This window comes from Misgurnus anguillicaudatus, chromosome 8, assembly GCF_027580225.2.
Source record: "Misgurnus anguillicaudatus chromosome 8, ASM2758022v2, whole genome shotgun sequence".
Lineage (NCBI taxonomy): Eukaryota > Metazoa > Chordata > Actinopteri > Cypriniformes > Cobitidae > Misgurnus > Misgurnus anguillicaudatus.
The window spans coordinates 29,373,425-29,398,414 of record NC_073344.2 but is presented as its reverse complement, the minus strand read 5'-3'; the positions used below and the strand labels follow the sequence as shown (position 1 = coordinate 29,398,414).

The 24,990-nt window shown below is 38.1% G+C and overlaps 1 protein-coding gene across 1 annotated transcript; it reads right to left on the bottom strand.

The window, feature by feature from the left end:
* Positions 1 to 469: 469 nt before the first annotated feature.
* Positions 470 to 24,040, bottom strand: kdm4aa (lysine (K)-specific demethylase 4A, genome duplicate a). Its single transcript, XM_055212930.2, has 22 exons — positions 23,887 to 24,040; positions 22,130 to 22,282; positions 21,512 to 21,687; positions 20,841 to 20,955; positions 19,578 to 19,771; positions 19,151 to 19,200; positions 18,970 to 19,073; positions 18,743 to 18,880; positions 17,846 to 18,225; positions 17,555 to 17,715; positions 15,801 to 17,470; positions 15,600 to 15,666; positions 13,700 to 13,875; positions 13,239 to 13,434; positions 12,853 to 12,929; positions 11,416 to 11,471; positions 5,980 to 6,088; positions 5,592 to 5,780; positions 5,216 to 5,389; positions 5,020 to 5,139; positions 1,834 to 1,926; positions 470 to 1,756 (listed from the first exon to the last, which is right to left on the bottom strand). The coding sequence occupies exons 2-22, from the start codon at positions 22,274 to 22,276 to the stop codon at positions 1,619 to 1,621; spliced, it is 4,530 nt and encodes a 1,509-aa protein (XP_055068905.2). The 5' UTR covers positions 22,277 to 22,282; positions 23,887 to 24,040; the 3' UTR covers positions 470 to 1,618.
* Positions 24,041 to 24,990: the final 950 nt, after the last annotated feature.

The window sequence follows — 24,990 nt, the reverse complement described above, 5'->3', positions numbered from 1 at the left end:
ATGATGTTATTGCGCCAGAGGTCAAAGTGCTGAAATCTAAGTGCTCTTCCGCCATGCAATATAGTTCTCACTTTTTTATCTGCTTAAAAATCACCATGTTTTATTTTGTGCCACCATACTTACTCATGTAACAGTCTTTAAATAGGGTAAAAAGGGAAGTGTTTGGTGGCTTTTAAATTAATCCCTGTTTGGATCCTAAGGAATGAATGGAGCTAGGCTAAATGCTAACACATTCATGACGCGCTGTACAAAGATTAAGTGCACAGATTGAAATAAGATAGGCATGTATTCATTCGTCTAAGTTGATGTAAATATAAAAAAACGGTGGTTTTTTCCTTTAAAAAACAATTATTGGCAGCAACGTGCAGATTATGACAAACTCTAAATGTGTTCATTTTAAAGTTTGGTTTTGCAATACACTGCAAGAATCATTCATTGGAGAAAAAAAATCACTACAAGGCAAAAAAGATGTTGGCCACATTCTTTACTAACGCACATTAATGATTTTTACAAAATACATGAGTTTATAAAGCCTCTGTGTTTATAAGAGGAGTGAGAACAAGACTCAAAAACAAAAGGCAGCCAAAACCTTGCTGAAAGCGTAACATTTTTAAATTAACTACATACAAAATCTATCTCACAGTTTATGAACATTAAACATGTCTTATAAAACAAAGGTTTCTTCATAGAAAAAACTTGTAGAATTCATTTATGGTGAAAATTTCCCCTCTAACAAACCAACAAAGGAGGGACTCGAACAATCTTTCTCTAAAAGCTGATGTCAATGCAATGGGCCCTGACACACGTTTATATCTCCGGAGTTTGGCTACGGCCGAGAAACAGTTAAAATTCATACAAGTATAGTTAAAAAGTGCAAAAATAGCTTATAAGAACATCAGGGGATTTGATAATATGTTGACAGCAGTAAGCAGCTACATTAATAAAAAATGCCTGAATAAAAAATGTGTTGAAACAAGGCAGGGCTCTGGTGGAAGTGAGAGATTCTTGGCATTTTTTTCCCGAAACAAAACACACCTCATCAACTTCTCATGTGGATATTGCGAAAGTTACTTTCAGAAAGCACCAGGTAATAAATAGGCTCATAAAACAACAAAGATGACGTTCATTAAACTCATTATGTTCCAAACAATGTACAATATTCAGGATTTCAACTGCACAGTGCAGATCTTACAAAAAAATTGGATTCATAAAAATGAAATGGCACCTTTCATTCTGTAAAAGACGGGTGAAGATATGGTACGAAATGGAAATACAAAATATATTTTACATAAATGAGTTAATGAGACAAGCTACTGTTTCCTGTGGTCGTTTCTAAAGGGACAATACAATGCTGCTGATGTTTCCAGTAAGTGCTAGTGACAGATTATAGGGGCCATGAAAATTCAATAAAAACCTCTGATAAAATCAACATAAACATCCTGCCTCGACTCCACATCTATACCAGAAAACTAATGCGCTGGACGAACATGTAGGAGTCTTGAGGAAGTGGTCAAACCCACCCAGGCATCTGCTCCCTGCTCTCCGAACGCTAAGCAGGGTTCCTAAAATCTGCCGGATGGGTGCTGGTGGTTTTGGATGAAGGCCGCGTCATTGCCGGCTACTCCATGATGGCTCGGTAGATGACGGGTTCGATGTAGTCCCCTCTGTACCTGGAGTTGATCACTCTCTGCCTCTTGCTTTCCTGAACCTTCTTCTCTCCAAACATCTCGTCGAAGCGCATGTCAGATGCCTTGGACTGAAACACACGTGCGCAAAAATCAACACGGAGAACATTTTGAGGATTCAATTGACAAACCAAACGACGGAGCTCACCAGGCGAGACTTGACCCTCTTGGGAAGTTCTTCATCCAGAGCGTAGACGTCTTCTCTCTTTGCCGTGAGCTGCGATCCGTCCTCAAACTCCACCTGAGAAGATTCAAAGGTCCATTACAGTAGATTTTAATATTATGCAACATCCACTTTTACAAGGACATAAAGTCTTTTTACACAACAACCTTACAATGAAAAAAAAATCCATCCTCCTTTTTATCCCAGTTAAACCGAAGCTGTCTCATAAGACATGCTGTTATGATTTACTTATGAAGTATTACTCCACTTTCATAAAAAATCCTGATAATTTGCTCACCTCCATGTCATCCAAAATGTTTACATCTTATTTTGTTCAGTTGATAATTAAGTTTTTTAAGGAAAACTGGATTTTTCTCCATATAGTGGACTTTAGTGGACCTCAATGGTTTACGGCAGGGGTCTTCAACTACTTTTCTTCGGGGGCCAGATTTTAAAATTGTAAATATGATGCGGGCCAAACTTTTACCCCTATTTTTACTTTTGATATATTTTTTACTTTTACCATATATATATGTGTGTGTGTTGTTGGGTTTTTGTTACTTTTGTTGTAGTATATTTGAAAAAAACATTAAAACATGCATTTTCAAAAAAAAGAAAAAAATTGAAAGCCTGAAAACTCATATTTTCTTTATTAATATTTAAAACAATTGCACTTTAACATGTAAGAGCCAATGTTAATAGTAAAAGTGTAAAAGATCAACACTCCTAAACATATTTTGTTTATAACTGTTTAACTTTCATTAATTGTTACATGTCAAGTATTCACAACATATAGCCAGTCTTTTCCTAATGACTAAAATTGCACTACATGTTTTCTTTTTTAATATTTTATAAATATATAGGCTAAACAGCCTTTCCATTGTACATTACATACAGATATAACTGTCGGGAGTTCGCCCCCTAGTGGCATGAAAACGTAGTTTAATCGTAAATCTGTCATGGGAGAGAACCTTTCATCTACGAATATATGTATAGTTAATAATTTACTTACCAGTAATTAAAGTATTCAAGTGTTACTGATAAAGTAAAACAAAAATTAATAATTTTAACTTTGCACACAGTTTTGATTGGAACACACTGAAATACATCACTTCCGGTCGCTGCGTCACATGCGGTGTAGTCGCATACGTTTATTTTCTTTAATGCATCCAAAGCTCGAATTGGATCAGAAAAATCCGCAGATGGTTGGCACCACACACAGCCCCTTTCTGTGTTGTCTTGTACAGTGGAAAGGTAAAAGTAACCACGCTGAATTTAAATCAGAATATGGTCGTTTCTCAATAAGGCTGCAGCCTCCGGAGGCCGCATTTCCAGGCTGCATATGTCATTAAGTCTTATTTCAGAATTTTAACAATTATAAAGTTGACTATTATTCTTAGTTAATCGTAAATTGTTGTAATATGCTTATGATTTGTGAATGTAATGCTCAGTTATATTAAACTTGATGACGTATGCAGTCTGCATATGCGACCTCCGGAGGCTGCAGTCTTCCGATTGAGAAACGGCCAAAGGTGACCGGCGGGCCGGATAAAGATGATTGGCGGGCCGCACTTGGCCCGCGGGCCGCCAGTTGACTAGCCCTGTAGTAGGTCATCCGGGTACTTTTCCCCTACTGTTTTTTGAATACTATGAATTCGGACATACTACTTGCTAGGGGTGGGTGATATGACCAAAATCTTCAATCGAGAAAGAATTAATTTTATATCATGATAATGATATATCTCACGGTAGAGTTTTTTTTTCTGTTAATAAGGTTTTTCTGTTATTATCATCTTTAATGACATCAAATTTTCATAATTCTCACAAAAAGCTTATACAAGCAAGTAAAAAACTCAAGATCACTGAAGATAAACAGTCAGTGATGAAAGAATGATAATAAATAATAATGTATATCTTATTAAAGATAGAAAAGTGATTTAGTTAAGAGCAGTTAGAGATTTTCTCTCAATGCTGTTTGATTAACATGTATGACAGACAAGAGCAAAAATTGGGTAACTTCCCCTTTAAGACCAAAGTCCGGATCCAATCTACTGTTACACATGCGTTTTTTTTCTTTCAGCCGTTTACTTTCTCCTAAGACCTAAATGGTCGTGTTCATCAGGATACTTGCAAAGATGAGAATTTTGACGCATGTGTGTATTTAAGGCCAATAAAGCGACAAAAATACTCACGAGTTTAATGAGCAGCGGTTGCGCGACTTGCTCGCTCCTCACACACAGAAACAGTGCGCGCATATAGATCTGTTGTTTTTTAATGACTTAAATTCACTTGTTTTAAAACTGTGGTGCTTAAATACGTGTACAAACGTTACGTTTTCATGACCACATGCACAAGAACGTAACGTGGGTGTGCAACCTGAGAAGTCCAAAATCTTTCAAGTTTCTACCGGTTTATTATACCTGTTTATCGCCCCCGCCCCTACTACTCGCCTCACCTACTGCTTTTCGCCTACTATATAGTATGGAAGTAGGCGGTTTCGGAAGCAGCCATAAACATCTTGGATGACATGGGGGTGAGTAAATTATCAGGATATTCTTTTAATGTGATGTCACACAAACAAAGCCCCGCCCACAGCCACTAACTGACTGGTTAATGTTACTCAACAGTAAAATATTTCTGAATGTGTTTGCTAGCATGTTGTAGCACTAATGCGGCTAAAGATACTATTGTCCCAGACTGTGTTCACAGGAATCAGATCTATTTTTAGCCAAATGCACGATCTCTGAAAGCCAATGCTGATATTTGAAATTATCTAAACAAACACACCCCTACCCCATTCGAATCTGAACCATCTTTTGCTAGACCACACATACGCAACCCAGGCACCGTTGTCGGTTAGTAGACATAGACACGCCCCTTACTGCTGATTGGCTACAAGTGTGTTTTGGTACTCGGCCTGAATCCCTTTTCCAAAGTGTTTTTCAAAAATCCTGCACCCTGCCTTTAAAGGTACACGCATGAAAACAGCTTTTTGGTCCTGCCCAAATAGGGGCATTTTGAACATTTTGGTTATAATAAATGATGTGTGGGGTATTTTGATCTGAAACTTCACAGACACATTCTGGGCACACCTGAGAGACATATTACATCTTGCAATAATATCCTTAATCCAAAGGATACTACACAAACACAATAACACAAGACGTTTACCAGGTACATCTGAATGACACGAGCAGACACGAATTTGGCTCCGTACACAAGACCATCCGTCCATCTGACCTGAACCACTTCACCTTGCGGAGGTGGACCCAGCTGAGCGCAGTCACGGTTCTACAACACAAGTCGATCAAAAACTGCACAAAAAACGTCTTAAAAAATTATAACATGAACAGTGTAAGCCCCTCACCACAATGTCCTCTGGGAAAAGGTTATCGCTGAAAGATCCGTCATCAAAGTTGACCTTATAAAACGTCTCTTTTGTCAGCTGTATGACTTCACACTGGTAGTATCGGCCGTTTTTGTGTTTGCAGATGACTCTCTGACCCACGCTGAGCTCAGATCTCATGGCTGCTGCGCTTCGCTACAGGAAGAAGAAGAACAGAAAATCTTTCCTGTAATAAAGGCCATGGGCTTCATTCCCAAAGAATGGATGTATAACCAAAACTGTTTGAGTATATGAACTATTTTAAGTAAGATCAGACAATATGTATTGTTCTAAAAGGAAACAGGAAGAGACTATTGGGTAAAATGTGATGTGGTAATGTCTGTGCACAGATTCAAACCTCTGATTGCACCGTTCCTTTGTGACGAAAGCAGGAGACGTGGACCACAAACGGCCAGTCACCCGGGTGCATGATGACGCCTGCGGCCTGAGCGCAGGTGGGGTGGTACGACGTTGGGCAGCGGCCATGAGAGCACTGCACACAACATCCCGATGTTTTCTTCATCCGTCTTTTACAGTAATAGCACTTCTGCAAATCGCAGGAAGTCAGTTCAGAGGACGTGAGAAGTGGAAATGTGTATAAATAACAGTAGGTACATTATGCGTACAGTAGTGCTGTTTTTCAGTTTCAAACACACTCATATAAAGTTTTGAAAGGAAACCTTCATAGAGGAATTGTTTCCTGTGTAAAGAGCAGTGCACGTAATCCTGTAAAAGGAGCAACTCACCAGTTTAAATCTCTGTAAGGGAATGCCGCTGAGATCCACAGGAGATCGTTCGGTGATGTTGACGAAGCGTGCTTCCAGTACGGCCACCGCACACACCACGTGAACCCATCTGCACAATCACATACATATTATTTCATGTTAGGTTCATGAACTGAAAGTACACAGCACCATCTAGCAATGAGGTTGTGAATTGAACTCAACAGCTGAGTTCACAGCTCACATCTTCCTTTCGAAACGCATAGAGAAGCTACGATAGCCACCACAGGACAAACACGTCATCATTTTATCCAAACAATGTAGTGATAAACGCGCTCTATAGAAACGTTTGTCCGTTTAGGGCTACTGTAGAAACATGACGGCGACTTCCATGTAAGTGGACTTGTAGTGTATGTAGATAAAAACGTCTCATCATAACGCGAGTTTAACGATTTGCACGAGTAGATTACATACAAAGTCAATGCAAAGACGCAATCAGATATGTCCTCGCGCGGGGCGATGACACAAATAGGGCGGCGCGAATGCCGCGAAAACACGCGCTATTCACCTCAAACGCGCCTTCGCACAAGTTGAGAATATTCAACTCAAGCGAAAAATTTGCATGACACAAAGTTAAATCTCGCGAGTAATCTAGAGCGAGCATCGCGGTGCTACGCGTTTGGTGTGTACGTAGCATTATTAATTAAAAACAATACAGTTCATTAAGTACTTATATATATTATATTGCTTTTCTATCAAGAGATTCTCCTAAAAATTTCAAAATGCACCTGTCTGCATAACGTTGAATACCACATATGCACAGTTTTGCATAAAGTTAAAATGTAAATAATAAATCCACATAAAATAACGCTGTTTATAGACAAAAATTTTTTTGGTTGTTATTAGTTGAAATCCCTCTTACAAAACAAACCCTATTAATTGAGCTTAATAATCTGGAATATTTTATTAAGACATCCTGAAAACAGGTTAAATCCCATAAAGAAACATATCCCGGTCATATTTAACTTTGATTTATAAAACGATTTTCTCATGATGACGTTATTATGAAAATTAAGCACCTCCCCAAATTCTCATGAACTCTTTCCACATTCCTCATTAACTCTTTCCACTCGTAAATTAGGGGAAAACGCTTCCCTGCCAATAACAAGTTTTTCCAGCAATCCATATTTCCGCTATTATCCACCAGGTGGCGATCTTACCCAACTTATAAAAGTCGGAAGCAACCCCTTAGGGCAAACAGTAAGAAATCTGTGTATGTTTTGATAATTGCTCTGAATCTGATCTATAACAAAAGTCCTTTACAAAAATGCAATTATTTTTGAAAAAAACCTACCCATATTTTACAGTAGGGCTGCATAACAACTAATCGTAATTAATCGTTTGCAAAATAAAAGTTTTTGTTTACAATATATTAGAGCTGGACAATAATTCAATATCAATAGATCTCGCGGTATAATATTTTTCGATAACAGTGATATGTTTCTAAACGCATTTCTGATATTTCGATAGACATTACTGGTGAGAAAAAATTGCCTTCAGTCATAAAGTGCCATGGTTAGAAAAGGGTAAAGATGAGGAGAAAAGATAAGTATGTATGCTGCTATGTCACCTGGTTATGAGTAATATGTATAATATAATGTCTAGTATCAAATATATCTAGCTTGCTAAGCAATTACAAGTAGATCAGTATTTTTTTATTTTTCTAACAGTTTGTAACATTAAATACTACCATTGAAAAGTTTTAAGGTCACGTTGACTTATTATTTTCTCCACATATTACTATAATAGCAAATTTATCAAAACTATTGACTAACACAGATGGAACTATGAAAGTCAATACTGTGACTGAATAAATCCATAATATATCAAAACACAACCTGGTGGCAAAATGCATAATAGTTTATAAATGTAAAGCAAATAATTGTGCTTTTTAATGTTAAAATAGCTCTTCGTCCCTCCTATGAGATGTCGATCTCAGAAATGGCCCCAAGCCTATTTGAGTTTGAGACCCCTGCATTACAGCATTTACTGACATTCAGGGTGCACTTATAATATTATTAAACTGAGCCTGAAAGTCTGTTTTACTGGACAGTGATATCACTTCTTTTGTATGAAAACTAAACACGAATTAAAGGTGAACATTAATATATTTATCCCTATTTTATTTTAAATATGATATAGTTTTATAGGTTTCATTGGCAAATTTATTTTTTCAGAGGTTTGTTTGTGGTTCAGACATCCATTGCAAGTAATCTTGGGAGTTTTTCCTGAGGCTTTTTTAATCTGCATATTGTTATCGGATTTATACCGTATTGGCCGAAATTAAGAAATATATCATGATAAAAATTTTGGCCATATCGTCCAGCTCTACAATATATATATATATATATATATATATATATATATATATATGTGTGTGTGTGTGTGTATAATAATTATGTGTATTTATAAATAAACACACACACACACATATACATATATATATATATATATATATATACATATATATATATATATATATATACATATATATATATATATATATATACACATTATATATATATATATATACACATTATATATATATATATATATATATATATATATATATATATATATATATATATATATATATATATATATATATATATATATATATATATATATATATATATATATATATATATATATATATATATAAGAAATATTTACATGTGTATATACTTTTTGATATTTATATCTAATTTGTATTATATATAAATACTTAATATATACACATTTTTTTCTTAAAATTATACATGCATGTGTGTGTATTTATATATACAGAATTATTATACACAATACACACATATATGATGTAAACAAAAACATTTATTCTGCAAACGATTAGTAGCGATTATTTGTTATGCAGTCCTATTTGAAAGGTGATAAAAGAGAACAAATGAAGGTAGGATGAAACAGGTTTATTTTTTGTTTAAAAGCAGAGGGTCTATGTTGTTTATATATTTAAAGAAGAACATTTTCTGAAAAGGCATTTCACTTTTGTGAAAATCATAAAAAATTCTGGCGGTGGCAGGCAAATTTTTTAAAAACACTGACGGGGAAAGAGTTAATGTATTTTTTTTTTTTTATTTGTTTATTTAGTCGGGACAATGCACATTAATGAACAGTCTAACATTACTGTAAAGACTGTAAATGAGCCAGGTTATAGCATAAATGCTAATTTGCACCTGTAGTCCCGAGGCAGGAAAACAACAACATACAAAATAGTGCATCACGTAAGAATATAACAATATACAATCAAACACGAATCACATTAACACACATTCAGACAGATTATATTACTTCAATAAGACTAGTTAAAATGATGACAGAGCTGGGAACTTTTAAGAAATTGTTTAAGATGGTTTTTAAAAGTACAATAGGTTGGACATTCTCTAATGTTTGTTGGGATACTGTTCCAAAATTGACCTCCTCTGATAGACAGTACAGTTTGTCCAAAGGTAGTTTTTCTAAGGGGGATTTCTATATCTCCTCTGAGTACAGCTCTGGTACAATAACCTCTGTCAGACCTTGGTTTAATGTATGTAGATAGTGATGGTGGAGCAAGTCCATGAAAAACTTTAAAAATTAAACAACTATTTTTAAAATGAATAAAATTTTCAAAATGTAGCATATTGTGTTTTTCGAGAATATTACAATGATGAAATGATAGAGGTTTTTGATCAAATATTTTTATAGATTGTTTAAATAACATTTCTATGGGTTTTAAATTTGTATTTCCAGTGAGTGACCAGGTTGTAATGCAGTAATCTATATGTGAAAATATCATTGAATGTAAAAACATTTTAGCAGAAGTAACAGTCATTGATGGTCTAATTTGTTTAAAGTTTTGTAAATTGAATTTGATTCTGTTCGCTGTAAGTTTAATGTGTTTTTTAAATGAGAGTGTTTGGTCCAGTGTGACACCGAGGTACTTGAACTCCTCCACAATGTCAAGTTCCATTCCCCCCAGGAACACATTGGACCGCTCCAGTTTTATGGGATTTTTACTGAAAATCATAACTACAGTTTTCTTTTTGTTCAATAATAGGCAAGATTTAGACAGCCAATGCTGTATATTCTCCAGTTCTGATGTAAGGGTAGATGATGCTTCGTATGTGCTTTTAGCAGGTGTAAAAATAACCGCATCATCAGCATACATTTGAAAATGGACTTTTTGACAGACATTTGGCAAATCATTTATATAGACAGAGAACAATACTGGTCCCAAAATAGAGCCTTGTGGGACCCCTGCCGAACATTCAAGGTAGGATGACTTAATGCCACTAACACTCACAGATTGTTTTCTATTGGACAAATAAGATTGAAACCAAACTAGCGCATTTTCATCGAAATTAAAGTGAGTCAGTTTAGACAGAAGGGCTCGATGATCTACTGTATCGAACGCCTTCTTTAGATCCAAAAAGACTGCACCAACACAGGTGGTTTTATCAAGCAAGGATTTTACTGTTTCTATAAGAACACAGTTTGCTGTCTCTGTAGAGTGATATTGGCGAAAACCAAATTGCATTGGATGCAGAAGAGAATGGCCATGGCTGAGATGTTTATTCAACAGCTTGGCAATCCACTTTTCTGCAACCTTAGATACAACAGGGAGGATACTGATGGGGCGATAGTTTAAAATGTTTGTTTTATCTCCTGATTTAAAAATTGGTGAGACCAAAGCTACCTTCCATCCTGATGGAACAACTCCCATTTTAATTGATAAATTAATCAGATGTGTTATAGGGCAAACCAGCACATCCTTATGTATTTTTAAAAAATGTGTATCAAGGCCATACGCGTCTTTGGCCTTTGAAGGTTTCATAGACTTAATAATGTTAGCCACTTCCAGATCGGTTATTTGCTCTAACCTAAAAATCGGTTGTCCAGGATTAGTAGGCTTACGATCTATTTCTGAGGGACTAAACATTTGGGTTATTTCATTGACAGAATTAATAAAGAAATTGTTGAATTCCGTTGCCAATTCTTTTGGGTTATTTATCAACTTGTTGTTAACTTTTATTTCCAAACATTCATTGTCCATTTTATTTTGCGCTCCAATTAATTTATTAATATTTTGCCATATTAGTTTGCCATTCCCATTTGCACTTGTAATAACGTCCAAGAAAAAATTTATATAATGTAAAAATGTAATACTGAGATGTTGGTGATAAATAAGGACAGTGATATATCAATATTTACAGGATTATTATCTTATTGTACACTTCACACTTCAATGAAATGGCACACTGTCTTAACCACAAAAGCTCTCGTGACTTTGCATGTAACAGAAGTTAAACGGTTGTGGTTAAAGCACGTCACGTTCTCAGAGATCACTGCTCATGTTTCATAAAGGCTCAGTGCTGACATCTAGTGGACTTTAGGATTACATACCTGTCGCTATTGGCTCTGTGTAATGCACCTCCTCTCAATGAACACAAACAACAGCTCTGAAAACCAACAAAACATCAGAATCTTACAATAAACTCAATAAAAACAATTTCAGGTACCATTCATATTTTTTATTTAATGCAATAACAATGTTTTAAACACTCTCAGGTTGTTATATGTTAGTGTAACATGTTCATAATTAACTGTTGTGAACTTGAGAGGATGTGACAGTGAAGCCGATTAAAAGTCAATGCAACAATTGATTAAAAAGTGCAGCAAAAATGACTTTCTTGCCTAGTATATTTGTCTTGTTTTCAGTACAAATGTCTGAAAATATTTATATCAACATGCATTTTCTTGACGAGCAAAATGACCTAAGAAAATAAGTAAAAAATAAAAATATCATATTTAAGTACATTTGGGCAAAAAGCAAGCCAAAATAATCTGCCCATGGTGTAAGCAAATTTTCTTGATTTTTTTCTTTGTTTTAAAAAAAGTTTTTATTTTTGCTTACCCCATTGGTAGATTTTGTTCCTTGTTTTATGCAAAATCAAATATCATATTTGATATTTTCTGTCTAAAAACTAGACTTCATTTCTCAGGTCATTTTGCTCATCAAGAAAATATATCTTGATTTAAGAATTTTTTGATATTTGTAGTTAAAACAAGACAAAAATACTAAGTAAGAAAGTCATTTTTTTGCAGTGTTGATATAGTGTTTTGAGGACGAGTACACTGCAAAAAATGACTTTCTTAGTATTTTTGTCTTGTTTTCAGTAGAAATATCTAAAAATTCTTAAATCAAGATGCTTTTACTTGATGAGCAAAATGACCTAAGAAAATAAGTCTAGTTTATAGAAAAAAGTATACAATTTAAGTACATTTGTGCTTTAAACAAGCAAAATTATCTGCCAATGGGGTGAGAAAATTTTGCTGAAATTAAGTGTTTAGGAAAAAAGAAAACATGTTTTTAGTTTTTTTTCTCACCCCATTGGAAGATATTTTAGCTTGTTTTAAGTTTAATATACTTAAATTGTATATTTTTTGTCTATAAACTAGAGTTATTTTCTTAGGTCATTTTGCTCATCAAGAAAAAGCTCTTAAAGGCGGAGTCCACGATGTTTGAAAAACGCTTTGGAAAAGAAGACGGGCCGACTACCAAAACACACTTATAGCCAATCTGCAGTAAAGAGCGTGTCAACTAATCGACATCCTTGCCGGGTTGCGTATGTGTGGGGCGGGTCAATCAACAGAAGGTCCAGATTCTATTGAGGTAGGGGCGTGTTTGTTTAGGTGATTTCAAATATCAACATTGGCTTTCAAACATCGTGGACCCCGCCTTTAATTGAAGAATTTCTAGCTATTTTTACTAAAAACCAGACAAAAATACTAAGTAAGAAAGTCATTTTTTGCAGTGTTTGTGCAGGATGTGTGTCTCACCTCTGTGAAGGCATTGGCTTTACAGCGAGCACATTTCCAACTGTTTGTGACTTTTACTGCAGACACACCATAACAACCTGGAACAAAAAAGTTGAAACTGATCACACTTAACACACCCTATCCTACCACAACAAAGTCAATACTGAAAACTCTCACTGGCTCCACTTCATCATAGACCCTTCATGTTAATATAATAACATCACTGCTTTCTATGCGCAACACTTTTATGATGCCGTTTTCATTTCAACCTTTAAAACAGCAAGCTTGAGAACTATTGCTTTGAAACAATACTTAAACATGTCCTTTGATAAAAACCAGCCATTGAGATTGTATCTTGCCCTGAAATATGCATGAAACAGTCCAACGACTAAGTGAAAGAAACTCACTGGTGTGGACGCGGACGTTGCAGTGCGAGCAGCTGATAAGCAGACTGGTTCCTCCTACATCCAGGTGAGGTGTGGACAGGTGGACATCTGCGCCGTCTTCTGTGGTTTGGCTGAAACACATCTCTGGAATCAGAGGTTTGGTTTTCATCTGACCCCCTGGAAGCACAATGGCCGGCTCGCGGTCGCCACCTTCAGTCTGCGCACAAACAGGAAATCAGACAGGAAGTACAGGGAGTTTAGATATGTCACCACAGTAACAGGAAAGCAATAAACAGATTAGTAATGCTGGCAGTGGGTTGACCGCATGGAAAATACTACTGAATAATAAAACCTGTTCCTTTTTGCTCTACTGTATGCTGTGTCATTGTTGCAAGTGCATCATTGTTTAAACTAAACTGAAATGTTACACAATACTTAGAATAATATAATTGCAAAACTTCCTGTGTGACAGATCGACTGACCTGCTGGTATGCTTGGAAAAGCATGCATACTGCACAATAGGGTGGTACGAGACCCCTTTTTCTGTTGTAGTCTCGCTCGATCTCTGGATTATACGGTTTGTTCTGCCACAGGTGGGTTAGAGGTCGAGCCCAAGCCTCTCCGTCCAGACCGTCCTCTTCTGACGCCTCCTGCAGCTCTGCACATGAAATGCATACACAAAGCGCATTGGTATATATATATACAGACTAACAGATCACATGGAGTGAAAATGACTGCGTTTGCTAGTGTTGGGCTATACGCCCATTTGTGAGATCATCCAATCATCAGCCTATAAGATCGGCGATACACGATAGTATTGGGGGGCGGGGCAATAGTTTACTCATTTATTTACTTGTTCATTTTTTACTCATTTATGTGAAGCCACTTGATTAGGGGACAAAAAAGAAGCTTACTCTAAGGGCAACACTGTCCTACTGCAACCTTCTTAAAACTGATGCCTTTAAACCGAGAGTGTTATTAAAGCCCACCAGACGGTCACTGGGGTCCCCCAGGGATCAGTGCTTGGTCCGCTCCTATTCTCCATCTATACAACATCCTTAGGACCTATCATACAGGCACATGGGTTCTCCTACCACTGCTATGCTGATGACACCCAGATGATCTTCTCATTTCAACCAGACAATACCACCAGAGCAGCACGCTTAGCCGACATCTCGGCTTGGACAAAGAAACACCACCTTCAGCTGAACCTAGCAAAGATGGAGCTGCTTGTATTTCCAGGACAAGCCAAGATAAAGCATGACCCATCCATTCAACTGGGCAACACAACCATTACTCCTTCCAAAACTGCCTTTAACTAACTCTCTTATCTCTCTCAACAGGTATTGTTTCAGAATTATGACCTTCTTGTATTATTGCCACCCTATGACAAATCGCTTTATTGTTTCCTTATCTTTGTAAGTCGCTTTGGATAAAATAGGCTGCTAAATGCCTAAATGTAAATCCCATAGGTGCTCTAAAATTTTCTACATGACCGGGAGTGGCAACAACACACTCGCTTATGTGCGAGCGAGAAGGAATCTGCGAACGTTACGAGCTATCTTGCTCAAAGTGAAGCACACAAACCTCATGCGAGGAAAAGTACACAATGCGCATGTTAATGTGAAACTATGATGATAATAACAACAACAATCGGCAACTATTGTCATGAAAGCCCGCTATCGCCTATATGTCTGACGATCGTCAATACACGATAGTATCGTCTATTGGCACAACCCTAGCGGTCCCCACAACTGCCCCGTGAAAATATTGGATTAAAGTGAAAGCAATAAATGATCAGCTGGCTACAGATACGGTCCTACGGACATTCTGGGTTGTTTTATTTCATGTAAAGTGACTCATGATGGACTGATAGACTGTATCAAACATGGACGTAGAGTCCGTGACATCACTCGTAGGTTTCTAAAGAGCATTTTTAAAGCCCAAAGTGGGCGGAGCCAGACGTTGACATCTTGGCAGCGCATCACTCCCAGATAACTAAAAATGGGCAAAGAGGTGAAATGTGGGTGGAGCTGAGGCACCAGGTTGAAACCACAGCTGCCTAGCTCAATGATAGTGACTGCACTGGCAATCCACCTGTCACTCAAGTGGCCACGCCCTTCATTATGCTTTAAGGCTTAATTCAAACGAATGAGTTGCAAAAAACTCACAGTTGTCATGAACATGGGAGGTCTATGGGATTGACTTCCTTTTGGAGCCTAGTGGCCAGTCGATGAACTGCAGCTTAAGTCACTGCCGTGTTGGATTCACGAGAGACCTAAAGGTTGCCCCTAAAGATCACTTCCAGACACTGTGAGATCCGGTTTAGACTAGAATCTAATAGGCTGATGCCACACACACAGAATCAGTGAGATATCTGACCTTCATCACTGTCCCTCATCGCAGGATGATGTCGAGGGAGTCTGGGGAGTTTGAGTCGAGATGTTTTCTGCAGAAACACACACACACACACACACACACACAGAGAGAGATTTTAATTAGTAAAATCAGCACAGCTGTTTTAGGGCTGTTGAGGTTGGTCAATATTCAGTACGACCGCACGTATTGAGTCATTCAGATTACCTGAGACTCTGTATCTGAAGAATCGCTGTCTCGATCTCTTTCGGGCTTGATGCGAGGTTCCAGCTCGCTGTAATCTCCTTTAGCGTAGCTGTGGACGTGTAGCACCTCGGCTGGGCTCAGAGTCCTCTGGAAGATATACTGGACCGAAGGCTGGTTCACCTGACTGCTGCCTGCTAACACAGAGCTACACGGCAACTCCGACAGATCCAGGACTTTAGAATCGCTGGGTTCTGCGGTGACATCATAAGTCTGGGCGGAGCTAAGGACAGGGTCACTTTTCAGGCTGATGAAGTTGTCGCTGGGTTCGAGGGTCTCATCATCTGTGTGGGCGGAGCTATGGTCAGGGTCACATTGCATGCTGATGAAGTTGTCGCTGGGCTCAAGGGTCTCATCATCTTTGGGGGCGGAGGTAAGGGCAGACTCAACCTTAACACAGACATTGTTAATGTTGGGTTCAGCGATTACATCATATGGGCTTGAGGCAAGCTCACGTTTAGGGCTGACGATATTGTCGCTGGGTTTCAGGGTCATATCATCTATGTGGGTGGAGCTAAAGCAGGGCTCGTGTTTAGGGCTGACAGGGAGGTTGCTGGGATCTGTGGTGACATCATACGTGTGGGCGGAGCTAAGGACAGGGTCACTTTTCTGGCTGATGAAGTTGTTGCTGAGCTCAAGGGTATCATCATCTGTGTGAGCGGAGCTGATGGAAGGGTCACATTGCATGCTGATGAAGTTGTTGCTGGGCTCGCTGGTCTCATCATCTGTGTGGGCGGAGCTAAGGGCACACTCAACCTTAACACAGACAGCGTTAATGTTGGGTTCTGCGATTACATCATATGTGTGGGCGGGGCTCGAGTCGGGCTCACGTTTAGGGCTGGCGATATTGTTGCTGGGTTTCAGGGTCACATCATCGTGTTTAGGACTGACAGGGAGGTTGCTGGGATCTGTGGTGACATCATAAACATGGGCGGAGCTAAAATCAGGCTCGGTGCTGTTCCCAAGTTCTGTAGTGTCATCATAGGTGTGAGTGGAGCTAATGCCAGGTTCGTGTATAGGGGTGGGTTGCGTGGTGACATCACTGATGTGGGTGGAGTTAAGGCTTGTTTCACTAGGGCTGATGGTGTTTATGGTTCTGTCGCTAGATTCAGGGGTGACATCATAGATATTGCTGGCTTCATGCTTGGGGCTGATGGTGCTGTCGCTGGGTTCTGGAGTGACATCGTATATGTGGGTGGAGTTAATGCTGGCCTGAGCAGACTGTTCTGCTAAAACGACATCACTGGAACATGAATGGGGTGTGATGTCACTGAGCTGAACATCAGCGAGATCACCGTTTTGAGTGACATCATCAGGTTTGGTATGATTGTCACAGCTTTGAGTGATGGCATCGGACTGAGAGGTGACATCATTGTTTTGAGCCATGTCGATATCACTGCACTCATCACCGATGCTGTTGGATTGTGAAGATGAAGAGACATCACTGGGTTCGAAAGGAGTTATGATGTCATCTCCTTCGTGAGCCCGAGTTGTGATGTCACTGCTGGAGGTGGGATGTGGCTGCTGGTTTGATGGAGAGATCTCTTTCTCTGCGTCAGGAGGAGGGGCTTGATTATCTTCCACTTTCGGAGGGGGGGTGTCTGTCTGCATGGTTTCCTCAGCATTTCCTCCACCTGAAGAAAGAAAGAAAAACACTAAAAACACCTGAAATGTTTAAACACATCCAACATTATCTCTATATACATGACTATATTTACCTGGATCAGCAGAGATGGATTGCTCTTTCCTGACATCTGTCTCATCTTGACTGAATTTAGCTTTCTTCTCAACGTCCTCTTCTTCTTGATTGTCCTCATCCTGCGCTCCGGTGTCATTGGTGGGTCTGAGGCGCTTCTGCCCTGCAATTTGCTTTGGACGGCTGCAGCATGAAGGACATCAGAGGGATTATATGAATGTTAACTTATACAAGGAAGTTTACAGGTTCAAAGCTTACAGAAGATCAACAACTAGCATTACTTAGTGGCGTTTGACAAACTGTTTCTACACACCTGTTGTTCTGCTCTGAAGTGCTGCTGGGCTCCTCAACACCAAGAGCCGTCTCTTCATCTTTCTCCAGCTTTCCATCCACGTTCTCCCCAACCAGCGCTCCTGCTTTCTCCTCAACCCCTGCATCAGTGTTTGCGTCCTGCTCCTCTTCAGGCTCCGGTTCTTCAGAATTCTCCTCTGCTTCCGCTCCGCTGCCGTCACCGAGCTCTCCCGTCTGGATCCCGCTCTTCCCATCTGTCAGATCTGGTGTTTCTGGTGTGAGCTTTGAATGGTCGATGGGTGCGTTGTCCTTTCCGGCCTTCCAGAGTTTGTATCGTTCTGGCTGGAATTTGCTAACAAACACATCCATGGATATCTTCACCATGTCTTTCCGACAGGAACACTGGGGGGAGAGACAAACAAACCACCAAACAAGATTATCTGAGGTTCCATAGTACAGTCCTGAGAAATATTCGGCATCCCATAAGGGATTTAACAAAGTCAAAGCCAGTGTTGGGGTAACGCATTACAAGTATTACGTTACATGCATTACGTAATATTACTTTTCTGAAGTAACGAGTTAAGTAACGCATTACTTTATAAATGTACACATTAATATTTAAGTTACTTTTTAAAAAGTAATGCGAGTTACTTTTCAGTGTAATTCGATAAAAAAAATGAATTGAACTAAACGTAGTCACGTAGAATTACGCAATCTATGCGAGCCTTAGTGGGAACAGTCCGAGTCAGAAATGGAGATGGCAGGCCAGAACTTGACATTTTTTCGATAAAAATATGCAATTTCTAAATTAGTTACTTTTTTGGGAAGTAACTTAATATTGTAATGTGTAATTACTTTTAAAAGTTACTTTCCCCAACACTGATCAAAACCACCCTGCTGTACATAAATTCAAACCTACTAATGTTGCGTGCTTGCCGTAATCAATCCAGCGCTGGGTGGCGAAATTTGTGGATTCTGCGCAGTTGAAGCCATGATTAAACCCTGCGTGATATGCAAACGGGAAGGTCACAATAAACTGGCCTGCTTCTTGAGTCACCTGAAATGCGAACAACAGAAGAGAAAAAATACACTTGAATGCACGATATGATACGTAAACGCTTTGCGTAAATATATAAAAGAACAAACCTTTTCAAAGGGAATGCCATACTTCCTCAGAATTGACGGTGAAATTAAAGTCATTTTGTGTCGTAAAAAGGCTTCACAACTCTGCGCGCTTCCAGGAAAAAATCCTGCGTCAATCAAAATCAGAAATGTCATGAGTTAATAATCTTATGAAGAATAATTTATTTACAGAATACTACCGTACCTCTGGCAAGACGCTCCAATCTCTTCCCGTGCTCCGGAGGCACAGCATACCTGCAGAAAAGCTCACTTTTAATTCAAATTAAATCATAATGTTAATATTACAAAAGATACTGGATATAATAAAAGCACTCCTATTACAATGAATAGGGGGACAATGCAAGTCCCGCCTTCCACTTAAAAGAACCAATCGGCAATCAATAAACACTCCCTTAGGGAGGAGCTCTCTACAGTCCCATGAGGCACTTGTTAAACTGTACGCATGTGCACTAGTTGAAATTACCTTGATAAAAGGTGTTTAGCACGTGATCTCTCAAATAGATAGGATTTTAGTCTGAAATATGAATGAAATAACTGCCTGGAGGTGTTGCAAACATGGCCAACTTCTCTAAAGGGACTTTGATAGTATAAATGCTGTGACTGTACTGTACCAGGACTTGGGTTCTCCAAAGTGAAGGTAGTTGATGCTGTAGAGATCCATGTCCTCCGTGTGCCAGGCAAATGTGCTCTTCCACATGCCGAAATAAAGATAGGGAGTGTTTACGCCTTTAATTGTGACGCCGCTTTCCTTCTCCACCATGTCCAAAATAGTGTTCAGATGACCAATGTTCCACTCCATCACATCCTAACAGGAGAAATAAAGACATGTATGTATTTGCATTAAACAACAATGCTTATAACCAAACCCAAACGGAATCTGCGCCGGCAGATTTCCGCAGAAAACTTAGTGTTTTTAATGATGGAGTGCACAAACCATTTAATATTTGAGATGAAATTAAACTTCCTGGAAGTTAAGGAGAGCTCACTGATCAGCATATGATCATGTCAAATCTGTTTACAAGGCGAAAGAGCTCTTGTTATGTTTAATGTTATAAGATATAAAAAACATTGTATAAACTATAAACAATAATATATGGTCCTGTCCCAAATGGCGCACTTCATGTGGACTTCGATCTTGTGGCCTTAAATTGCGTATGCATGCTTAGTCTATAGGGGAGTCCATAGGGTGTCCAATCTGTCATTTTTACGCTCCAAAGTGTGCTCATCAGCGCCCCCTTTGCACACTTGATGAGGTCTACGGAGAAGCCCGCACTGCTGCAGGCTCCAAACACTTTACAAACCCAGAAGTCTGTGCAAAAGAGCAATCAGATGATGGATGAGAAGAGTTCACAATTTCTGGCGTACCGCTCAAGTCTGTCCCAAAATACAACTCCGGTGCGCCCTCGTGGACTTGCGTCAAGGGTCCCTTAGGTCTGCACTACATGACGTCATCAAAGTGTGGACTCTAAGGAAGTCCACAAGTCTGGATTGTGCCATTTTGGACAGGGCCCATGTCATTTTATATACAAAATATAACTCTCTTGACACGCAAATTATTTGGTTCATGTTGGTCCAGTTTAATTCAGAGGACTCATCGGTTTGGTGTATTCATTTTCATTGTAAGCATTAAAAAAGTAATTATTTTAAATGCAATTTTGTAATATTTACAGCTTCAATTCTCTGATATCTTTTTAAAATATTAAAAATTCTGCAGATTAAGCTAAAAACGTCTGTAGATTTGTGTGGCCCTGCTTATAACATATAACACTTAGCATATTGTTTTTCACAGACGGTCATATGTTATAAAAAATAAACATGAACTTATAACCCTTAAAAAAAATCCACACCGGTAAAGAGCAGGTGAAATAACTCACTGGATCATAGAGGGTCCCGCTAACATCTGCTCCGTATAATGGAGGGTTGAATGTTAAATTCTTCCAATATTTCCTCTCCAGCTCTTCAAAATCAGCATATCTGGGATTACAAAATCTGCAATGAGAAATTTAGAGAGAGGTTTAGTTACACATCCACTTAAAGACCAGAAACTTTTATTAGGTAAAAAGGACTAATATGTATCTTTGGTGGATTAACATTAATCTTTGGTGTCGCCAGAGTACGTATGTGAAGTTCTAGTTAAAAATACCCTATAGATAATTTATTATAAGATGTTAAAATTGACATTGCTGTGGTTGGACACTTAGATAGTGTAGATTAAGGGGCGGTCCTATCCCCTTCTGACATCACAAGGGGAGACAAATTTCAATGAGCTATTTTTTTCACATACTTGCAGAAAATGGTTTACCTAAACTAAGTTACTAGGTTGATCTTTTTCACATTTTCTAGGTTGATAGAAGCACTGGGAACCCGATTATAGCACTTAAACATGAAAAAAGTCAGATTTTCATGATATGTCCCCTTTAAATACAATTTGATAGCATCAGTATTCTCAAAAAAATTCTCAAACCCACGACTTTTGCATTGTTTAGCTAGAGTGTTAAGTTTAATGCATCTGTGGTATCAGATTGAATCAAGGTTTAGTACTCACTTGTCTGTGTTGGCAGTTTTGCGAAACTCGCGGACTGTCATGGGTTTCTTCTGGATGTTGTACTGAGTGAAGAGACCTGACTGTCCGGTGACAACCTGCTGAATAGGGGTGGGAATTACCAAATCATCGATGTCGTCATACGTGCGCCGGGGCTTCCAATCTTTGGGAGGCACAACCTAAGCCAATCACAAACATCCAGAGATGAGACAAAATAAACACACAACAACCAGATGACAATCTTACAACAGTTACAAAAATGCCTGCACGATTAATTGCATGCAATTGTCACATGGATCACGTCAGTAAAGCTGGTTCCTTGATTAGTAGTAAATCGCCATTAGCAGATGGAGCGACATTTACTACACAGAGACAAATTACACTGACAAGCGGGGAAAATATCACATTCATAATGGCAGGCAATTCATCCGCAATTATGAATGCGATATTTCCCCTCTTGTCAGTGAACTACGGCTCTGTGTAGTAAATGTCGCTCCATCTAAAAGCAGCTGATGGTGATTTACTACTAATGAAGGAACCGGCTTTACTGAAGAGATGCGTGTGACAATCACTTGCAAATTATCGTGGAGCTCTAGTCACAAACTTTAAGAAGCTGCTAACCTTTGCCATGCCCGCTCTGTGAGCACCCTGTGACTCCATATATGTGATGTATCTGTTGAAGTCTTTGAACTCCTCTTTTGTTGGATGAAAGGTCATGATCCTAATGCCGAGACTCTGAGAGCTCTGAGACACAGAGTCCGAAGCCATTTTGTCCTGTATGAAAAAACAAAGCAGTTTAAAGACATTAATGTCAATATAAAACAAAAAAGCTCATAGAATAATGAGCATTATAAAAATATAAAATAAAAATAAATTGCGCATGTGTCTTTTTTCACATTGTAAAAATAAAATCAATTTGCATGTTTTCAGTGCACAAACAAACTTGACTGCTACTTCGCAAATTGAAACACAACATTAAGGCAACATTGCATAATTAAATGCATGTTATAAACGACTCAAACTAACAGTGATTTCAGATCGCTAAGGACTTACTGAACAAACACCGTAGTACATGAAATAGCTGTGGATAATATCGCTGTGCGATTCAGAACCGATATCAGTCAGGTGTTAGTATTGGCATTTATCGGCTCATCTCTAGTTGGAACCCATAAACTTATGCGCTGCTACCACAATACAGTGTAAAAAAGTTGGCCTTTAAGTTTTAAAACTTTAAAAGTAAGTTACATGGTTGCCTTAATTTGCCTTAAGTTAATTTAACTTAAAAATATTTGTTGACAACTTTTTAAACTAATATTTTTAAGTTAATTTTTTTAAGTAAAAATAATTTTTTACGGTGTACTCTACAAAGGATCACAAAAAATAGTATAAAATATTAATATAAGTTAGTTTACATTGAAAATTATATATGATACTTGTAAAAAAGTACTATTTGCATATTTGTTTACATTATTTTGCTGTAAGTAAATTTAAGTAATGTAAGTCAATTTTTGTTGTTTTGTTGGAATTGTTGTCACATCACAGTGTGATCACAACATGTAAAACTCACTATTATACATTAAAAAAAAAAAATATTAAACTATTTTATTAATTATTATTATTAAAAAACTTACTAAAAATCACAATTTAGCCTACAACGTGCATGCATTTTAAGATATAAAATCACTATGCCGTTTTATTTTAAAAACGATATGAAAGTTTACAATTCATTAAAGTTATAGAAATAAAGTTAAAATCAACTTTTGAAAAGTCACAACATATAATAAAGTATGCAAAACAAGTTTCATTTAGTGTAGGAGATAAAGTCAGCTTTGTTTGTTGTTGTATTTAAACAAATAGTATATGAAGTAGTGCCGCTTTATTATTGTTATTATTAGGAATGTCAAAGCTCGTGTCAAAACAGAGAGACTGCATTAGCATGCTAACTGACATTAGCCCGTTACTAACACCATATCTGATCAATCTAAGTCTTAAATCAGACAGATCCACTAGATCTCTCGTGATCTTTCCAATAGGATCATTTAAAGTTTCTAAGCAAAAAATCTGTCAAACTCAGACCCCGAAAACAACAACAAAACAAACACGCGCGCGGCTAAAGCTGCTGAAATGACACAAAACGTACAACTGTCACACAAACGCACATCTCGAGTCCAGACACACACATACGCGATCGTGTTTATAAACACAGCTCGCTAAAGTCTCGGCTAATCTGTTAAAAATGAATTATTGATCCGCTCAAAACTTTGACGAGCTGCGATGCTAACTGCTGTAAACACCGACACTCACGAGCTCAAACAGAAACGCGATGCTCATAAAAACACGATGCTTTCTGTCAGGAGGCAAGAGGGCAGTTTACTCACGCGTGTCGAGGGGGCAAACGAGAGTCGTTGAGGGCACGAACGAAGAAAAACAGCGCAGAAAAAGACGATTATACGGCAGACATGTCCTCCATTAGAGTGCACCGCGACTGCGCATGCGCACGAGCACACTGTTTACAACGATAGAAGAAGGCGTTACCCTTATCAACTCAGTGACCCACAGATCCACCACCGTACCAACTTAAACCCAAGAATTGAAACTCTTATGCATTTTAGGTAACATCCACAAGCATACTGTTGTGTTAAAGTTTTGCCTCCGTTTAAAGTCACATTGGAATTTAAAAATAAATTAAAAACTTTATTTTTGTAATATTTTTTTTTTTTTTTTTTTTTTACAAATTACTTATCTCTGAGCTTCATTATTTTTTAAAAATGCATGTGCCTCATACTCTTTAATAAAAAACGATCTATCTTTACTTCCGGTCACGGGGAGACAGAGCGCAGTTATGCAAATTTGAAAACCACGCCCACCGGGGGGGAAAGCAATTCAACCGTCTCCATTGAGTTTGTATTGCGAGAAGCCGCCTCCTTGTCATTTCTGGCTTATAACAAAAAACTGAATAATGCCTGAAAGCTGCTGTGTGACAATATGTACAGCTAACAAGCCAAAGAAACCAGAAATAAATTTTTATAAACTGTCGAGCCGTAAAACCCAGCTTTTAAGGAGAATAAAGTGGATCGCCGACTACGTTTCCCCCTAGTGGACGCAGTTCTACTAATATAAGTACTATGAAAAGTTGCCTGTATCCATTTCTGTGTCTTTAAACGCTCGTTTTTTGGGGTCGACAGCTTATAAAAACTTATTTACAGATTAAACTTAAAAACAGAATAATACCTAAAAGCTGCTGTGTGACAAGGTGTACATCTAACACGCCAAAAAAATAAATAAATACGTTTTTATAAGCTGTCGACTTCAAAAAACGAGCGTTTAGACACAGAAATGGATACAGGCAACTTTTCATAGTACTTATATTAGTAAAACTGCGTCCACTAGGGGGAAACGTAGTCGGCGATCCACTTTATTCTCCTTAAAGACTGGGTTTTACGGCTCGACAGCTTATAAAAACTTATTTCTGGTTTCTTTGG